The following is a 16,643-nucleotide window of genomic DNA, read 5'->3' as shown; positions in this document are numbered from 1 at the left end:
TTGACCTAGTTTTCGAAGGTACGTGACCCTGTTTTGAACTTTACCTAGATATCATCAAGGTGAACATTCTCACTAATTTTCATGAAGATCTCATGGAAAAAATGGCCTCTAGAGAGGTCACAAGGTTTTTCTATTTTATACCTACTGGCCTAGTTTTTGACCGCACGTGACCCAGTTTCGAAAATGACCTAGATATCATCAAGATAAACATTCAGACCAACTTTCATACAGATCCCATGAAAAATATGGCCTTTAGAGAGGTCACAAGGTTTTCCTATAATTTGACCTACTGACCTAGTTTTTTGATAGCACGTGACCCACGTTACCTACTGACCTAGTTTTTGACCGCATGTGACCCAGTTTCGAAAATGACCTAGATATCATCAAGGTGAACATTCAGATCAATTTTCATGAAGATCCATTGAAAAATATGGCCTCTAGAGATGTCAAAAGATTTTTCTAATTTTAGACCTACTGACCTAGTTTTTGACCACAGTTGACCCAGTTTCAAAACTGGACCTAGATATCATCAAGATGAACATTCAGACCAATTTTCATACAGATCCCATGAAAAAGTATGGCCTCTAGAGAGGTCACAAGGTTTTTTTATTATTTGACCTACCGACCTAGTTTTTTAAGGCATGTGACCCAGTTTCAAACTTGACCTAGATATCATCAAGGTGAACATTCTGACCAATTTTCATGAAGATCCATTCAAGGGTATGGCCTCTAGAGAGGTCACAAGGTTTTTCTATTTCAAGACCTACTGACCTAGTTTTTGATCGCAGTTGACCCAGTTTCAAACCTGACCTATATATCATCAAGATAAACATTCAGACCAATTTTCATACAGATTCCATGAAAAACATGGCCTCTAGAGAGGTCACAACGTTTTTTCATTATTTGACCTACTGACCTAGTTTTTGATGGCACGTGCTCCACTTTCGAACTTGAGCTAGATATCATCAAGATGAACATTCTGACCAATTTTTATGAAGATCCATTCATAAGTAAGGCCTCTAGAGAGGTCACAAGGTTTTTCTATTTTTAGACCTACTGACCTAGTTTTTGACCGCACATGACCCTGTTTCGAACTTGACCTAGATATCATCAAGATGAACATTCAGACCAATTTTCATACAGATCCCATGAAAAATATGGCCTTTAGAGAGGTCACAACGTTTTTCTCTTTTTAGACCTACTGACCTAGTTTTTGAAGGCACGTGACCCAGTTTCGAACTTGACCTAGATATCATTAAGATGAACAATCAGACCAACTTTCATACAGATCCCATGAAAAATATGGCCTTTAGAGAGGTCACAAGGTTTTCCTATTATTTGACCTACTGACCTAGTTTTTGATGGCACGTGACCCACTTTCAAACTTGACCTAGATATCATCAAGATGAACATTCAGAATAACTTTCATACAGATCCCATGAAAAATATGGCCTCTAGAGAGGTCACAAGGTTTTTCTATTATTTGACCTACTGACCTAGTTTTTTTAGACATGTGACCCACTTTCGAACTTGACCTAGATATCATCAAGGTGAACATTCAGACCAATTTTCATGAAGATGTCATGAAATATATGGCCTCTAGAGAGGTCACAAGGTTTTTCTATTTTTAGACCTACTGACCTAGTTTTTGACGGCACTTGACCCAGTTTCGAACTTGATCTAGATATCATCAAGGTGAACATTCTGACCAATTTTCATGAAGATCTCATGAAATATATGGCCTCTAGAGAGGTCACAAGGTTTTTCTCTTTTTAGACCTACTGACCTAGTTTTTGAAGGCACGTGACCCAGTTTCGAACTTGACCTAGATATCATTAAGATGAACAATCAGACCAACTTTCATACAGATCCCATGAAAAATATGGCCTTTAGAGAGGTCACAAGGTTTTTCTATTATTTGAACTACTGACCTAGTTTTTGATGGCACGTGATCCAGTTTCGAACCTGACCTAGATATCATCAAGGTGAACGTTCTGACCAATTTTCATGAAGATCCCATGAAAAATATGGCCTTTAGAGAGGTCACAAGGTTTTTCTATTTTTAGACCTACTGACCTAGTTTTTGACGGCACGTGACCCAGTTTCGAACTTGACCTAGATATCATCAAGGTGAACATTCTTACCAACTTTCATAAACATCCCACGAAAAATGTGACCTCTAGAGTGGTCACAAGCAAAAGTTTACGGACGGACGGACGGACTAACGCACGGACGGACGGACGACGGACGACGGACGCTGCGTGATCACAAAAGCTCACCTTGTCACTATGTGACAGGTGAGCTAAAAAAATGTCATCTCTTAACTATAGACTATGAAATTTGATAGCCATACCCTCAAAACTGATCCAGATATTGACAAGAAACCTTTTGAATAAAAAACATTTGGGGTCTTTGTGGACTTAATGCAATTATCCTATTAAATTTAGAGGCAGTTTGCCAAAGCCTTCCCTACTTATTGTAAAGAAACTGTTTTCAGCCTCAAGGTCACTGTTACCTTGACTTTTGACCTACTGACCCCCAAAACATAGTCATCAAATGACCACAGACAAGTGTCCTTTTAGTTTGAAAACATAAAGCCAAAGTTTTTCAAGCTATTGAGCAGAAACAATTTCAATCTGAAGGTCACTGTGACCTTGCCCTTTGACCTGCTACTGACCTCAAGCAATCATCCTATAAATTTTGATCACTGTATGCCCAAGCATTCTCTAGTTATTAATAGTTTGCAAATTTTCAAAGCTATAGTGGACCTACTGTATGTCATAACACCAGACATTCCAATTTTCTAAGTACAAAACAGGCCATAATTCTGACAAATTACAGCAAGAGCTTTTGTTCTTGGCAAATATATTCATCTAATGATAATAAACAAGTGTGAAAAGGTTCAATGCTAATTTGCTCTTATAGTATTTAAGAAAAGTGGACCTAATATAAAAATGTTGAAAAAGAAATGCAGATTTTTTAAGTACAAAAGGGCCATAATGCTGATAAAAATGCATTCGCATTATGCTTCAATATGGCCTATTTACTGATCTAATGATGACAAACAAGACTGCAATGTTTCAAAGCTATAGCTTTTATATATTCTGAAAAAAAGTGGATCTAAACAAAAATCTTAAGCAATGCATTAAAAATCAAGGCAACAAATCACAAGATAAAATCAAATCTAAAACAAATTTGATCTGGTACCATGCCTAGATTTCTGGTAAAACAGCATTTAATGATCAGGTCAACACAACAGGAGAACTCAAAATTGCTGCATCACTTTTGGCTTAAATTAGTCTTAACAGCTGGGGGAAAACAGAAATTCCTTATTTGCAGGAATTGAGGACATTTTGTCTGTGGAAAGTGTGTAAAGGCCATAAAAAACATCTCCGAATGACCAGTACTACTAGAAATTCTGCCAGATGATAGACATTGTATCAGATTGTAGGCATTCCTATGGGTAAGAGGAACATAAGATGTCATAAATATCTGAAGTGAAGCAGACAGAGTTAATTTAAAACCAATCTAACAGCCTGATCGGTAATATAAAACAGTTTAGAGGTTTTGAGTATCATTACGGAAGCTATACTCTCCACATAATCCTGTTCAGTCTAGTACTTGCAAAAACTTTCATTTTTTGCACTGGATTGCCAAAATTTAAAGCACCAAAGCTGCTTAGCTGTCATATGGACTTTAAAACATTTCTACGGAACTGCTGAGAAACTCAGAACATGGCAGGTAAATTTAATGCAATTTGTGGTATAATGTGATTGCACTGTGGCTCCCATTTTTTTCATCTGTATATTCCAATGACAGTTTATTTACATGTCTGCATAATATACAAAACAATATACTTCTCGTGCTCATTTTAAAGTTTCACTGTTGCAGAATATTGTGTTAAATGTGCATAATTAGTGCCTCTGGGAAACCAAACAGAAAACAAAGTATGACAGATATCACCATATTGTATTTCCTATATCCGTTTATATTGGAGACTGGAGTCACCAGCCATGAAAAAATTGGACTATAATTATGGGGCAGTTTATCACTAACATTTCTTTGTTTAAATGTCATCCCATTCAGACCATTTAGATCTTTGATTTTAACATATTCTTTGAGTCTGACACTACCTTAGCTTCAAAATAATTCCTCAAAATTTGATGGAAAATATATAATATGTCAGTAGAAAATGAAGTTATTGGATAGCTGAAATACTATTAACCTAATTTTTCTATATTCTGCAAAAATTCACTGTAGTTGCTCTTACAGTTTATTGAGTTATGATACAGTTCCATTCATAAACATGTTCAAGTTTCATTTGAATGGTCTTATAGTCATGAAAATAGCAGTCTTTAATACCTAAAATATCTCAACATACCCGTATACTCTGCCATCTGTTGCGTTTGCGGTCCTTTGAGCAGAGGAAAAGTTTCTCTCGAAACCATAGCAAGATATAATAGAATGTTTTCGGGCTGGGAATAATGTTGAAAGGGGCAGGTAGGGTTCCACTCTCATCAAAATAACTGATCCACAATCTTGAGCGAGCAAACTTCCATTCTTCATCTGACTGGCTCTGCAAAATAAAAGTCTCATATGGAACTTACTAAAACCAAGAGAAATTGAAATACAAGTCTTATCTTGGGCTAAAACAATGAGTTGATGAACTTACATTCTCATAGGTGATGAAACAATATCTCATCTTGAACTTCAAACCAAAACTGGATATGAGAGATGATAAACATAGTAGAGACAATTAATATAGTAAAAGTTTGAACAAATCCATTACTTATTACCTTCCATTATGGCTCTAACTGTAAAAGATCCTTTGAAAGCACAGAACACAACCTAGCAACATTATAGCAGACTTGGTTTGACTGTGTCTGTTTGTGAGAGGTAATGAAATATGCAACACTCTTCATGCCCAATAGCACTTTTATAGTAAAACAAGAGGACCATGATGGTCCTGAATCGCTCACCTCTTCCCACATGACCCAGTTTTGAGTATGACGTCGTTTTTTCTATTATTTGACATAGTGACTTAGTTTTGAACTTGACCTAGGTATTATCAAGATAAAAATTCTGACCAATTTTCATGAAGATCCATTGAAAAATATGGTCTCTAGAGAGGTAACAAGGTTTTTCTATTATTTGACCTACTGACCTAGTTTTCGAAGGTACGTGACCCTGTTTTGAACTTTACCTAGATATCATCAAGGTGAACATTCTCAATAATTTTCATGAAGATCTCATGAAAAATATGGCCTCTAGAGCGGTCACAAGGTTTTTCTATTTTTAGACCTACTGGCCTAGTTTTTGACCACACGTGACCCAGTTTCGAAACTGACCTAGATATCATCAAGGTGAACATTCAGATCAATTTTCATGAAGATCCATTGAAAAATATGGCCTCTAGAGAGGTCACAAGGTTTTAATAATTTTAGACCTACTGACCTAGTTTTTGACCGCACATAATCCAGTTTCAAACTTGACCTAGATATCATCAAGATGAACATTCAGACCAATTTTCATACAGATCCCATGAAAAATATGGCCTTAATGAGAGGTCACAAGGTTTTTCTATTATTTGAACTACTGACCTAGTTTTTGATGGCATGTGACCCAGTTTTGAACTTGACCTAGATATCATCAAGGTGAAAATTCAGACCAATTTTCATGAAGATTTTGTGAAAAATATGGCCTCTAGAGAGGTCACAAGGTTTTTCTATTTTTAAACCTACTGACCTAGTTTTTGACCGCACGTGACCCAGTTTCGAACTTGACCTAGATATCATCAAGGTGAACATTCTGACCAACTTTAATAAAGATCCCATGAAAAATGTGACCTCTAGAGTGGTCACAAGCAAAAGTTTACGCACGGACGGACGACGGATGCTGCGCGATCACAAAAGCTCACCTTGTCACTTTGTGATAGGTGAGCTAATAAAATGTGGCCTCTATATAGTATGTAAACATGGTTTTTTACGATATGATTTGGTGACCTTTCTACTGACCTCGGTTGACCCAGTTTCATGCTTCAGCCAGATTTCATAGAGAAAGTTTCATGACTAAATGCCCACGGGCAACATGTCGAACCCGCCAGCTGGCCCTGACCTTTAAGCTACCAATCTGTTGTTGCACATGACACATCATCTTATTGAGGCAAACATTTGTGCCAAAGTATTCAAGAATCTGTCAATGCATGGCTGAGTTACAGCCCGGACAAGCAAAACAGCACCGAGTTTTGACCTTTGACCTCAAAGTATGACTTTAAGCTACCAATCTGGTTCTTGCACGTAACACACTGTGTCAATATGGCAAATATATGTGCCAAGTTACTCAAAAATCCCTTGATCCATAAATAAGTTACAGCCCGGACAAACTAGGAAGGCTGGATGGATGCACACACGAACAGACACTGAACCACCATGGTGACAGCTATGTCAAGCTCACCACCAGCGGGCTCGATAATAATCAGTAGACAATGACTACTGAAAAAGGGACTAGAAGATGCTTTTGTAGAAAAGTGCATGTCTCCCCCATTGCATAGTCATAATAGGCAAGAAGTCAATAGGGGACAGGAGCAAAAGTCAAAGAGACACTGATGGTTGGCTGCAAAAGGGATCATATACTTGGCATGTCCAATCATCCTACTAAGTTTCAACATTCTCGGCCAAGTGGTTCTCAAGTTATGAATTGGGAATGATTTTTTATGTTCAGACCCCTTGTGACCTTGACCTTTGATTGAGTGACCCCAAAATCAATAGGGGTCATCTACTTTGCATGTCCAATCACCCTATGAGTTTCAACATTCTGGGTCAAGTGGTTCTTCAGGTATTGATCAGAAAGGGTTTTCCATGTTCAAGCCCCTGTGACCTTGACCTTAGCTCAAGTAACTCCAAAAATGATAAGGATAATCTACTCTGTAAGTCCTATCATCCATGAAGTTTGAAGGTTCTTGGTCAAATGGTTCTCAAGTTATTGATCTGAAACCGTTTTCCATGTTCTGGTCCCTGGTCCCTGTGACCTTGACTTTGATCTAGTAAACCCAAAAATAGAAGGGGTCATCTAATCAGTAAGCCCTACCACCCTATGAAGTTTGAAGGTTCTAGGTTAAATGGTTCTCAAGTTATTGATCGAAAATGAAGTGTGATGGCTGGATGGCCCATGTGACCTTTGATGGAGTGGCCCCAAAAACAGTAGGGGTCTTAGTTCTATCACCCTATGAAGTTTGAAGGTTCTAGGTCAAATGGTTCTCAAGTTTTACTGATTGGAAATGGATTTCCATGTTCTGGCCCCTGTGACCTTGACCTTTAATAGAATGGCTGCAAAATTAATAGGGATCATCTACTTTGCATGTCCAATCAGCCTATGAACTTTCAACATTCTAGGTAAAGTGGTTCAAGTTATTGATTTGAAATGGTTTTCCATGTTCAGGCACCTGTGACCTTGACCTTTGGTGGAGTGACCCCAAAAAACAATAATCTACTCTATAAGCTCTGCCACCCTATGAAGTTTGAAGGGTCTAGATCAAATGGATTTCCAGTTATTGATCAGAAACGAAATGTGACAGTTGGACGGAGGGACAGGGCAAAAACAATAACTACTTAATAACTATTTTCAGTTTAAATCAAGTTATTAATAACTGAGACAGAGCTAAGTGCATCACAATTTGAACCTGAAATTCTAAGTAAAAAGAGGGCATTACTCATAACATACTGGTGCCAGCATTATGGACCTTGTGTCATATGGTGTAGGTGATGATGTGGAACAACCATCTTAAGTTTGAATCAAAGCCATTTAGTAACAACAGAGATATGGTGAAAACACATCAACATTAAACTGAAATTCTAAGTAAAAAGGGGTATAATTCATGAAATATTGTTGCAAGAGTTATGGCCCTTGATGGTGCCAAAGTTATAGCCCTTGTGTCAAATGATGTGGGTGCTGATGTGGAACAACTAATTTAAGTTTGAATCAAATCCCTTTAGTAATAACAGAGACAGAGTGAAAGTGCACCAAAACTTTAACCTGAAATTTTTAGTAAAAAGGGGAGATAATTCGTGAAATATTGGTGCAAGAGTTATGACCCTTGTGCCACATGCTGTGGTTGATGATTAGAACTTGAAACAAATTCATCAAGTAATTACAGAGATAGAGAGAGTGAATCAAAACTTAAACCAAGGTGAGGATGCCGAAGGACACATCGAGTAAGACAGCTCTCCATAATTCATATAGTAGAGCTAAAAATCTGAGCAGATTTCATATAGGTCAAACAGATAATAACACACATAAGGTTTCAACATAATTATTTTTTTCGATAGTTTCAAAAGATAACTGGAGATAACTCTTGATATACTTACTGAGATACTCTGGTAGGAGTTACTCATCATAGCAATTAGAAGATTCAACAATATAACAAAGCCTATCCAGCTATAACTGCCAAACATGAGTTTGCCGATGAACTCTGTGAACTCGTGCGGCTCCTCGAGCTCCAGATGATCTAGGTCAACAAGGCCATAGATAGCCCAGTACAAACTCTGTATAATCTCAAACAAACTGAAATAAAGTAAAATAAAAATAAGATATCTATTTAGAAAGATACTGAAATATAAAAAATGCACATATAAGTTGTATTAATTCTGTGCTACAGGCTGTGGCTTATTTCAGCCATTTTGTGCCTTCAAGCCTATGGAACGTGCCCACAAAAGGATGAAAACTGCTGAAATCTAATTTTAAAAACTTCTTAATTTTTTCGATATTCCGCAATGCCGCAATAACTAAAGCTTGGATACTGTGCTCAAAGCTGTTTTTGTAATGATACAGTCTTAGAACAAATGCTGGCTTTATAGCCCTGTCTGCACAATTACGGCAAAAGTAGACCATAGATTTTTTTTTAGCTCACCTGTCACTTTGTGACAAGGTGAGCTTTTGTGATCGCGCAGCGTCCGTCGTCCGTCTGTCCGTCCGTGCGTAAACTTTTGTTTGTGACCACTCTAGAGGTCACATTTTTCACTGGATCTTTATGAAATTTGGTCAGAATGTTCACCTTGATGATATCTAGGTCAAGTTCGAAACTGGGTCACGTGCAGTAAAAAACTAGGTCAGTAGGTCTAAAAATAGAAAAACCTTGTGACCTCTCTTGAGGCCATATATTTCAAGAGATCTTCATGAAAATTGGTCAGAATGTTCACCTTGATGATATCTAGGTCAATTTCGAAACTGGGTCATGTGCCATCAAAAACTAGGTCAGTAGGTCAAATAATAGAAAAACGTGACCTCTCTAAAGGCCATATTTTTCATGGGATCTGTATGAAAGTTGATCTGAATGTTCATCTTGATGATATCTAGGTCAAGTTCGAAACTGGGTCACGTGCCATCAAAAACAAGGTCAGTAGGTCAAATAATAGAAAAACCTTGTGACCTCTCTAAAGGCCATATTTTCCTGGGATCTGTATGAAAGTTGGTCTGAATGTTCACCTTGATGATATCTAGGTCAAGTTCGAAACTGGATCATGTGCGGTCAAAAACTAGGTCAGTAGGTCTAAAAATAGAAAAACCTTGTGACCTCTCTAGAAGCCATACTTTTGAATGGATCTTCATAACAAGAGCACCGCCTTGCGGGTGCTGACGCTCATCTGATTTTTTTTGTGTAATAGAAATATTGTCCTACCCATGATTTTCTAAGTCTAAAAAGGGCCATCATTCTTGCAAAAAGCAGGATAGAGTTATGTTTCTTGATGTTCAGTGTCCACTTATGATGGTGAAAAACTGTTGCAAGTTTTAAAGCAATAGCTTTGATAGTTTATGAGAAAAGTTGACTTAAACATAATACTCAACCAAGAAAATGATTTTCTAAGTCCAAAAGGGGCAATAATTATTGCAAAAAGCAGGATGGAGTTATGTTGCTTGCTGTACAGAGTCAGCTTATGATGGTCAACAAGTGTTGCAAGTTTCAAAGCAATAGCTTTGATAGTTTAAGAGAAAAAGTCGACCTAAACATAAAACTTAACCAAGAAATCTGATATTTTCTAAGTCCAAAAGGGGCCATAAATCTTGCAAAAAGCAGGATGGAGTTATGTTTCTTGCTGTACAGGGTCAACTTATGATGGTGAACAAGTGTTGCAAGTTTTAAAGCAATAGCTTTGATAGTTTAGGATAAAAGCTGACCTAAACATAAAACTTAACCAAGAAAACTGATTTTCTAAGTCCAAAAGGGGCAATAAATCTTGCAAAAAGCAAGATGGAGTTATGTTTCTTGATGTACAGGGTCTGCTTATGATGGTGAACAAGTATTCCAAGTTTCAAAGCAATAGCTTTGATAGTTTAGGAGAAAAGTTGACCTAAACATAAAACTTAACCAAGAAATCTGATATTTTCTAAGTACAAAAGGGGCCATAAATCTTGCAAAAAGCAAGATGGAGTTATGTTTCTTGCTATACAGGGTCAGCTTATGATGGTGAACAAGTATTCCAAGTTTCAAAGCAATAGCTTTGATAGTTTAGGAGAAAAGCTGACCTAAACATAAAACTTAACCAGGCAACGCCGACGCAGACGCCGACGCCGACAACCGCTCAAGTGATGACAATAACTCATCATTTTTTTTCAAAAAATCAGATGAGCTAAAAATTGGTCAGAATGTTCATCTTGATGATATCTAGGTCAAGTTTGAAAGTGGGTCATGTATCATCAAAAAGTAGGTCAGTAGGTAAAATAATGAAAAAACCTTGTGACCTCTCTAGAGGTCATATTTTTCATGGGATCTGTATGAATGCTGGTCTGAATGTTTATCTTGATGATATATAGGTCATGTTTGAAACTGGGTCAACTGCGATCAAAAACTAGGTCAGTAGGTCTAAAAATAGAAAAACCTTGCGACCTCTCTAGAGGCCATACCCTTGAATGGATCTTCATGAAAATTGGTCAGAATGTTCATCTTGATGAAATCTAGGTCAGGTTTGAAACTGGGTCACGTGCCATCAAAAACTACGTCAGTAGGTCAAATAATAAAAAACCTTGTGACCTCTCTAGAGGCCATACTTTTCATGGGATCTGTATGAAAGTTGGTCTGAATGTTCATCTTGATGATATCTAGGTCAGTTTTGAAACTGGGTCAACTGCAGTCAAAAACTAGGTCAGTAGTTCTAAAATTAGAAAAATCTTTTGACGTCTCTAGAGGCTATATTTTTCAATGGATCTTCATGAAAATTGGTCAGAATTTTTATATTGATGATATCTAGGTCAGGTTCAAAACTGGGTCACATGAGCTCAAAAACTAGGTCACTATGTCAAATAATAGAAAATATGACGTCATACTCAAAACTGGGTCATGTGGGAACAGGTGAGCGATTCAGGACCATCATGGTCCTCTTGTTTTCACATGTCATGGGGTGAGAAAATGTGCAACAGAGACTTGAATACAGGCCTTTGGAATATCCTTCAGCGGCTCTACCTGTTGAGTTACTAAACTGCTTACATGTTTTCTCCCAAATTTTATTAAGTTAACAAAGTTCTCTACTGTAACCCACTCCCTTGTTATATTGAAATTAATCCCAATATTATAAATGGGAGAAAACAAGCTAATCTCAGAACATGCAAAGTTGCAGCCCCACTTTGGGGCAAAATTCAACAGGGTAAGAAAAATGTACAGCCAAATGAGATGCCTCAGCCTCGGAATACCATTCCGATGATTTACTGAATAAGTCCTTCACACATTTTCTATATATACCATAACATAATAGAAACATGAAAGAGCCGAAATTGATTTTACATAGTAAGATGCAGGTAAACACATAGGCAAATGTAAACTGCACCCTGCCTCAACCTCCCCAACAAACATGCAAGTATGTTAATTTTTTCTTGCAGAAATTTTTACCACTGAATATTTGCAACAGACATCTGTGTAACAATCACTTTATTCAATTTTTTAGAAGTTGCTCCTGTTTGCAAGTGATAGGCAGAATAAAATCATGAAAAACTGTACTGTAAAATCATTTAATTTCGTGGGTATGAAATTTCATGGTTTTGGTCAAAACAGCAATTTCGTGGGGATATGAATTCGTGGATTTCAACTTTTTAACATAAAATGAATGGGAATTTTCTTGTTCGTTGGTATTAAATTTCGTGGATTGACTCAACCACGAAATCCACGAAAATTAGTCCCCCACGAATATTAATGATTTCACAGTATATGTTTCTCCAGTTCAACTACAAAGAGCATTTAATTTTATCATCTCTAAATTTGAATTCACAGGCAGTTCTGTTCAATCATGTCTGTAAACACTGAAGCCCTTTCTATCTGTAATCTACCCTCTAGATTTCTCAAATTCTTACTGTAAAACATAAACATAATTACATCCTTCACTAGTTTCAGCAATACAAAATGTTTTCTGCCAAGTTTTGAACGGGAAACATTTCAGTAACAGCTTCCAAACAGATAGAATTTCTCTTTAAAAGTAATTCAAGACAGGCTTTAAGTTCACTTTTTTTCTAAACAATTTTGTGGCATTTTGACTTGACTACACTGATAAACTAGGAGCCAAAACCTTAGAACAAACTATTTACCATGCCAGACTTTAGGGTAAAGTGCAATCCTTCTTTAAATATAATCTCATTTCATGTAAAGATCTGCAAAATTTATACAAATCTGACATGTAATTTTAAATTTAATTAAAACAAGAGCTGTCCGTAAGACAGCACGCTGGACTTTTCTCAGTGCTTGACTCTGAATTAGAGCTTTGCCAGTAAAAAAATTTCTCCAAGTTAAAAAGGGACATAACTCTGTCAAAATTCAAACCAGAGTAATGGGGATCATTTCTCCTGGTGAAGACTTTGATAGTAAATAACTATTTAAAGTTTCAAGTCAAAAGCTTTAATAGTAACAGAGTTATTTGACTTTATCAAAAATTTAAACAAAACAGTCTAAGTTAAAAAGGGGCATAAATCTGTCAAAATTCAAATCAGAGTAATGGGGATTGTTTCTCCTGGTGTAGACTTTGATGGTAAATAAGTATTTTAAGTTTCAAGTCAATAGCTTTGATAGTAACAGAGATATTTGACTTTATTAAAAACTTTAACAAAAAATTCTAAGTTAAAAAGGGTCATAATTCTGTCAAAATTCAAATCAGAGTTATGGGGATTGTTTCTCCTGGTGTAGACTTCTTTGATAGTAAATAAGTATTTGAAGTTTCAAGTCAATAGCTTTGATAGTAACAGAGATATTTGACATTATCAAAAACTTTAACCAAATATTCTAAGTTAAAAAGGGGCATAAATCTGTCAAAATTCAAACCAGAGTTATGAGGATTGTTTCTCCTGGTGTAGACTTTGATAGTAAATAAGTATTTCAAGTTTCAAGTCAATAGCTTTGATAGTAACAGAGATATTTGACTTTATTAAAAACTTTAACCAAATATTCTAAGTTAAAAAGGGGCATAAATCTGTCAAAATTCAAATCAGAGTTATGGGGATTGTTTCTCCTGGTGTAGACTTTGATAGTAAATAACTATTTAAGTTTCAAGCCAATAGCTTTGATAGTAACAGAGATATTTGACTTTATCAAAAACTTTAACCAAAAATTCTAAGTTTAAAAGGGGCATAATCCCGTCAAAGTTCAATCAGAGTTACGGGGATTGTTTCTCCTGGTGTAGACTTTGATGGTAAATAAGTATTTTAAGTTTCAAGTCAATAGCTTTGATAGTAACAGAGATATTTGACTTTATCAAAAACTTTAACCAACCGCGACACCGAGGCCGACGTGGACACCGGGGCGAGTGCAATAACTCTACTTTTTCTTCAAAAAGTCAAGCTAAAAATGATCAATTTGAATGCATCTATCATTATCAATTATTTATAAAATTGAAATACAGCCAACAAATCTGATGTTCTCTTGCAGACACAAAACCTGTGTGCGAGCACTATAATAACTGTCTTCAAACATGAATAACCATGACAACAGGCAATTAGCTTTCAGCATAGCAGCAGAAAGGACATTATGAGCTATCTTCCCTTATTTAATACATTTTTATGCATCTAATGAATATAAATAAGATGAATTATGCTAGTTTTTACAAAGTGATTTTACATTTGAAAGTCAAATTTTCATACATTCAGTGCAAATGTCAGAGAGAGAGTCATTAGACAGGAAAATAACTTACTTTGCGAAGCTTTTGTACTTCCTATCACATGGGTCAATTTCAGAGTAGGGTAAATTTGTTGCAGCCGTATACCGTGTGGCTTGTGTGTCACTTTGCAAGTGACATTCCTCTGATCGAAGTGTAGCGTAATACCAATGTAAATGATTTAACCCGCATGCAAATGACAACAGCACTAGCATATACAACACTCCAAATTTCATGATATCCATGATCATACGCCCCAGTGATATCTGTAAGGGTCCAAGGTGTGGGTTCACAGTAAATATATAAATGAGTTTTAAAGAACTGAATATATTTGCCGCTGCAAATAACGCCTCTGCTATGAGATTTGGGTCATACGGGTCCCACTCTCTCCGCTGGAGATTGGCATGTTCCATCTGACCAGTCTCCCGTTCCTTTTGAACCTGAAATATATTAACATTACGAATTACTGCAAAGTTAGCATTTATCTAATACAGTAACTTCTGATCATCTTCAACCAGCATTATATGGTGATACAGTGGTCTAGTGGTAACTTACTGGACTGTCAATCCAGAGGTTTTAGATTTGAATTCCAGTCAAGGCACTGGATATTTCTGAGATGCTCAGCCCGAGTGTCTCCACCTTAACTGAGAAGCCAGTACTGGTTCTTCCTAGGAAAGATTGGTGCTCTACAACATGCACATAAAAGAACCAGACTATTTATACACAAAGAACCAAGCTAAGATAGGCGGACATGTACTATCTAAATTTCTTTCTCTGTTCTGGGGTTTTTGGCTCGTCAAATGGCTCTAGCTGCATCTGCACTGGCAGGGATAAATTGTTGTGTGTCCATAGGACACTGGTGCCCCCCCCCCCCCCCCCCCTACTGTCATTATACAGTAATATGTTACTTACTGACCAACTTTCATCTCATCTTTATTGTAAAGAACTCAAGAGTAGAAAATTTTTAATCTTGATGATGATACTACAAGTGATAAAAAAGAGCCAGCAACTGAAAGTACAAAATATACATTGTGGTGGGGTGCTGTGGTGGGGATGTGTGTAAGAATACCTCAAAATCTTCAAAAAATAAAACAGAAGACATTGAGCTGGGCAACATTCCTATAAAGTTCCATGACTCCATGTCAAAACCTTTTCGAGATAACACAATCTTTAGGCCTTTCATAACTAAAACACGGACAAAAACTTCTGGTCATGCCAAAAGAAATCCCAAACAAAACCTAAGGTGCACACTTTTACATGCTGAAAAACATTTCTATAGTTTCATGACTAGGTCAAATACATTTTGAGGCACACGTGACACAAACATTTAGACCCTTTATGTAAATTTTGACTAAGTCAAGGGCCATACCTCTGGTCATGCAGAGGAAAATCCCAATAAAAAGCCTGGGTACACAACCTCACTTACTAAATAACATTACTGTAATGTCTGAGAACTTGTGTGATGCATCATCTTATAGACAGACAAGGGCAAATCTAAGTGTCACATCCACTCCAAAGTTTAGTTTGCACAAAATGCTATGTGACCTTTAAAGTTTTGACTTTGAATATTGGTAAGATCACAATCCTCATTATCATAAGTCATAATACAATAAACAGTTTGCATGAAGTAATGGAAATATTGACCACATAAAAAAAGAAAGTACAGTAATTAAATTATGGACCACATACGAAAATATGGCTTTGTGACCTGGAAGATGATTGGGAATGTCATCATAAATTGTATGAGAAGATTAATCAAAATTAGCACAGAGACTTGATGGCTGAAACATGAATATACTGTGAAATCATTTAATTTCGTGGGCACGAAATTTTGTGGTTTTGGTCAAAACGGCAATTTCATGGGGATATGAATTCGTGGATTTCAACTTTTGGACATAAAATGAATGGGAATTTTACTTGTTCGTTGGGATTAAATTTCGTGGATTGACTCAACCACGAAAATTAGTCCCCTGCGAATATTAATGATTTTACAGTAATCTTAAATAAAATACCATGAAAGTGATGCACTAAAGACTTTTCTTAATTGATTGTTGTTGTAATGCAAGGGTACTTTAGGAAGCTTTATAGATGTTGCAACTTGTGTTGAAAATCAATACAAAATTTTGAGTAATCTGACACATTCTAAATAATTCAGTGACAAATCTGTGAGATGTAATTGACATTAATTGATTCTACTTAAACTGTACATGTATATAGCAGCATTCCAATAAATAGGAAACATTATATAAAAATTGTCGAGGGCCTACAGTACACAAAATAAAAATTGTTATGAATATCATTATTTTTCATTCAAGATTGCCTTTTATTACATGTTTTTGTTTACTGGTATTTTCACAGTGAACAAGGAGTTGCGTTCAATAAACGCTTGATGCCCCCGGTGGCATCCTTGTCGATACAAAGCAACCTAAGCCCAAAGGAGGTCAAGGTCAAACTGAGGTCAGGTGATGTTTGAACATGAGGAATGGTCACAGGTTACATCTGTATTAGTATCAATTCATTCTT

The 16,643-nt window shown here is 36.5% G+C and overlaps 1 protein-coding gene across 1 annotated transcript in view; it reads right to left on the bottom strand.

Annotated features, from left to right (window-relative positions):
* Nucleotides 1-16,643, bottom strand: part of LOC123556865 (transient receptor potential-gamma protein-like) — a 42,881-nt gene that overhangs the window by 14,888 nt on the left and 11,350 nt on the right. Inside the window, exons 4-6 of the mRNA XM_053543089.1 lie at nucleotides 14,157-14,560; nucleotides 8,364-8,559; nucleotides 4,382-4,576 (exon numbers count right to left, since the gene is read on the bottom strand). Of these exons, the coding sequence (XP_053399064.1) occupies nucleotides 4,382-4,576; nucleotides 8,364-8,559; nucleotides 14,157-14,560 (795 nt within the window). The remainder of the gene's footprint in view (nucleotides 1-4,381; nucleotides 4,577-8,363; nucleotides 8,560-14,156; nucleotides 14,561-16,643) is intronic.

Source organism: Mercenaria mercenaria, chromosome 5 (assembly GCF_021730395.1).
Source record: "Mercenaria mercenaria strain notata chromosome 5, MADL_Memer_1, whole genome shotgun sequence".
NCBI classification, from domain to species: Eukaryota; Metazoa; Mollusca; class Bivalvia; order Venerida; family Veneridae; genus Mercenaria; species Mercenaria mercenaria.
The sequence above is the reverse complement of the archived record's forward strand: the minus strand, read 5'-3'. Positions and strand labels throughout refer to the sequence as shown.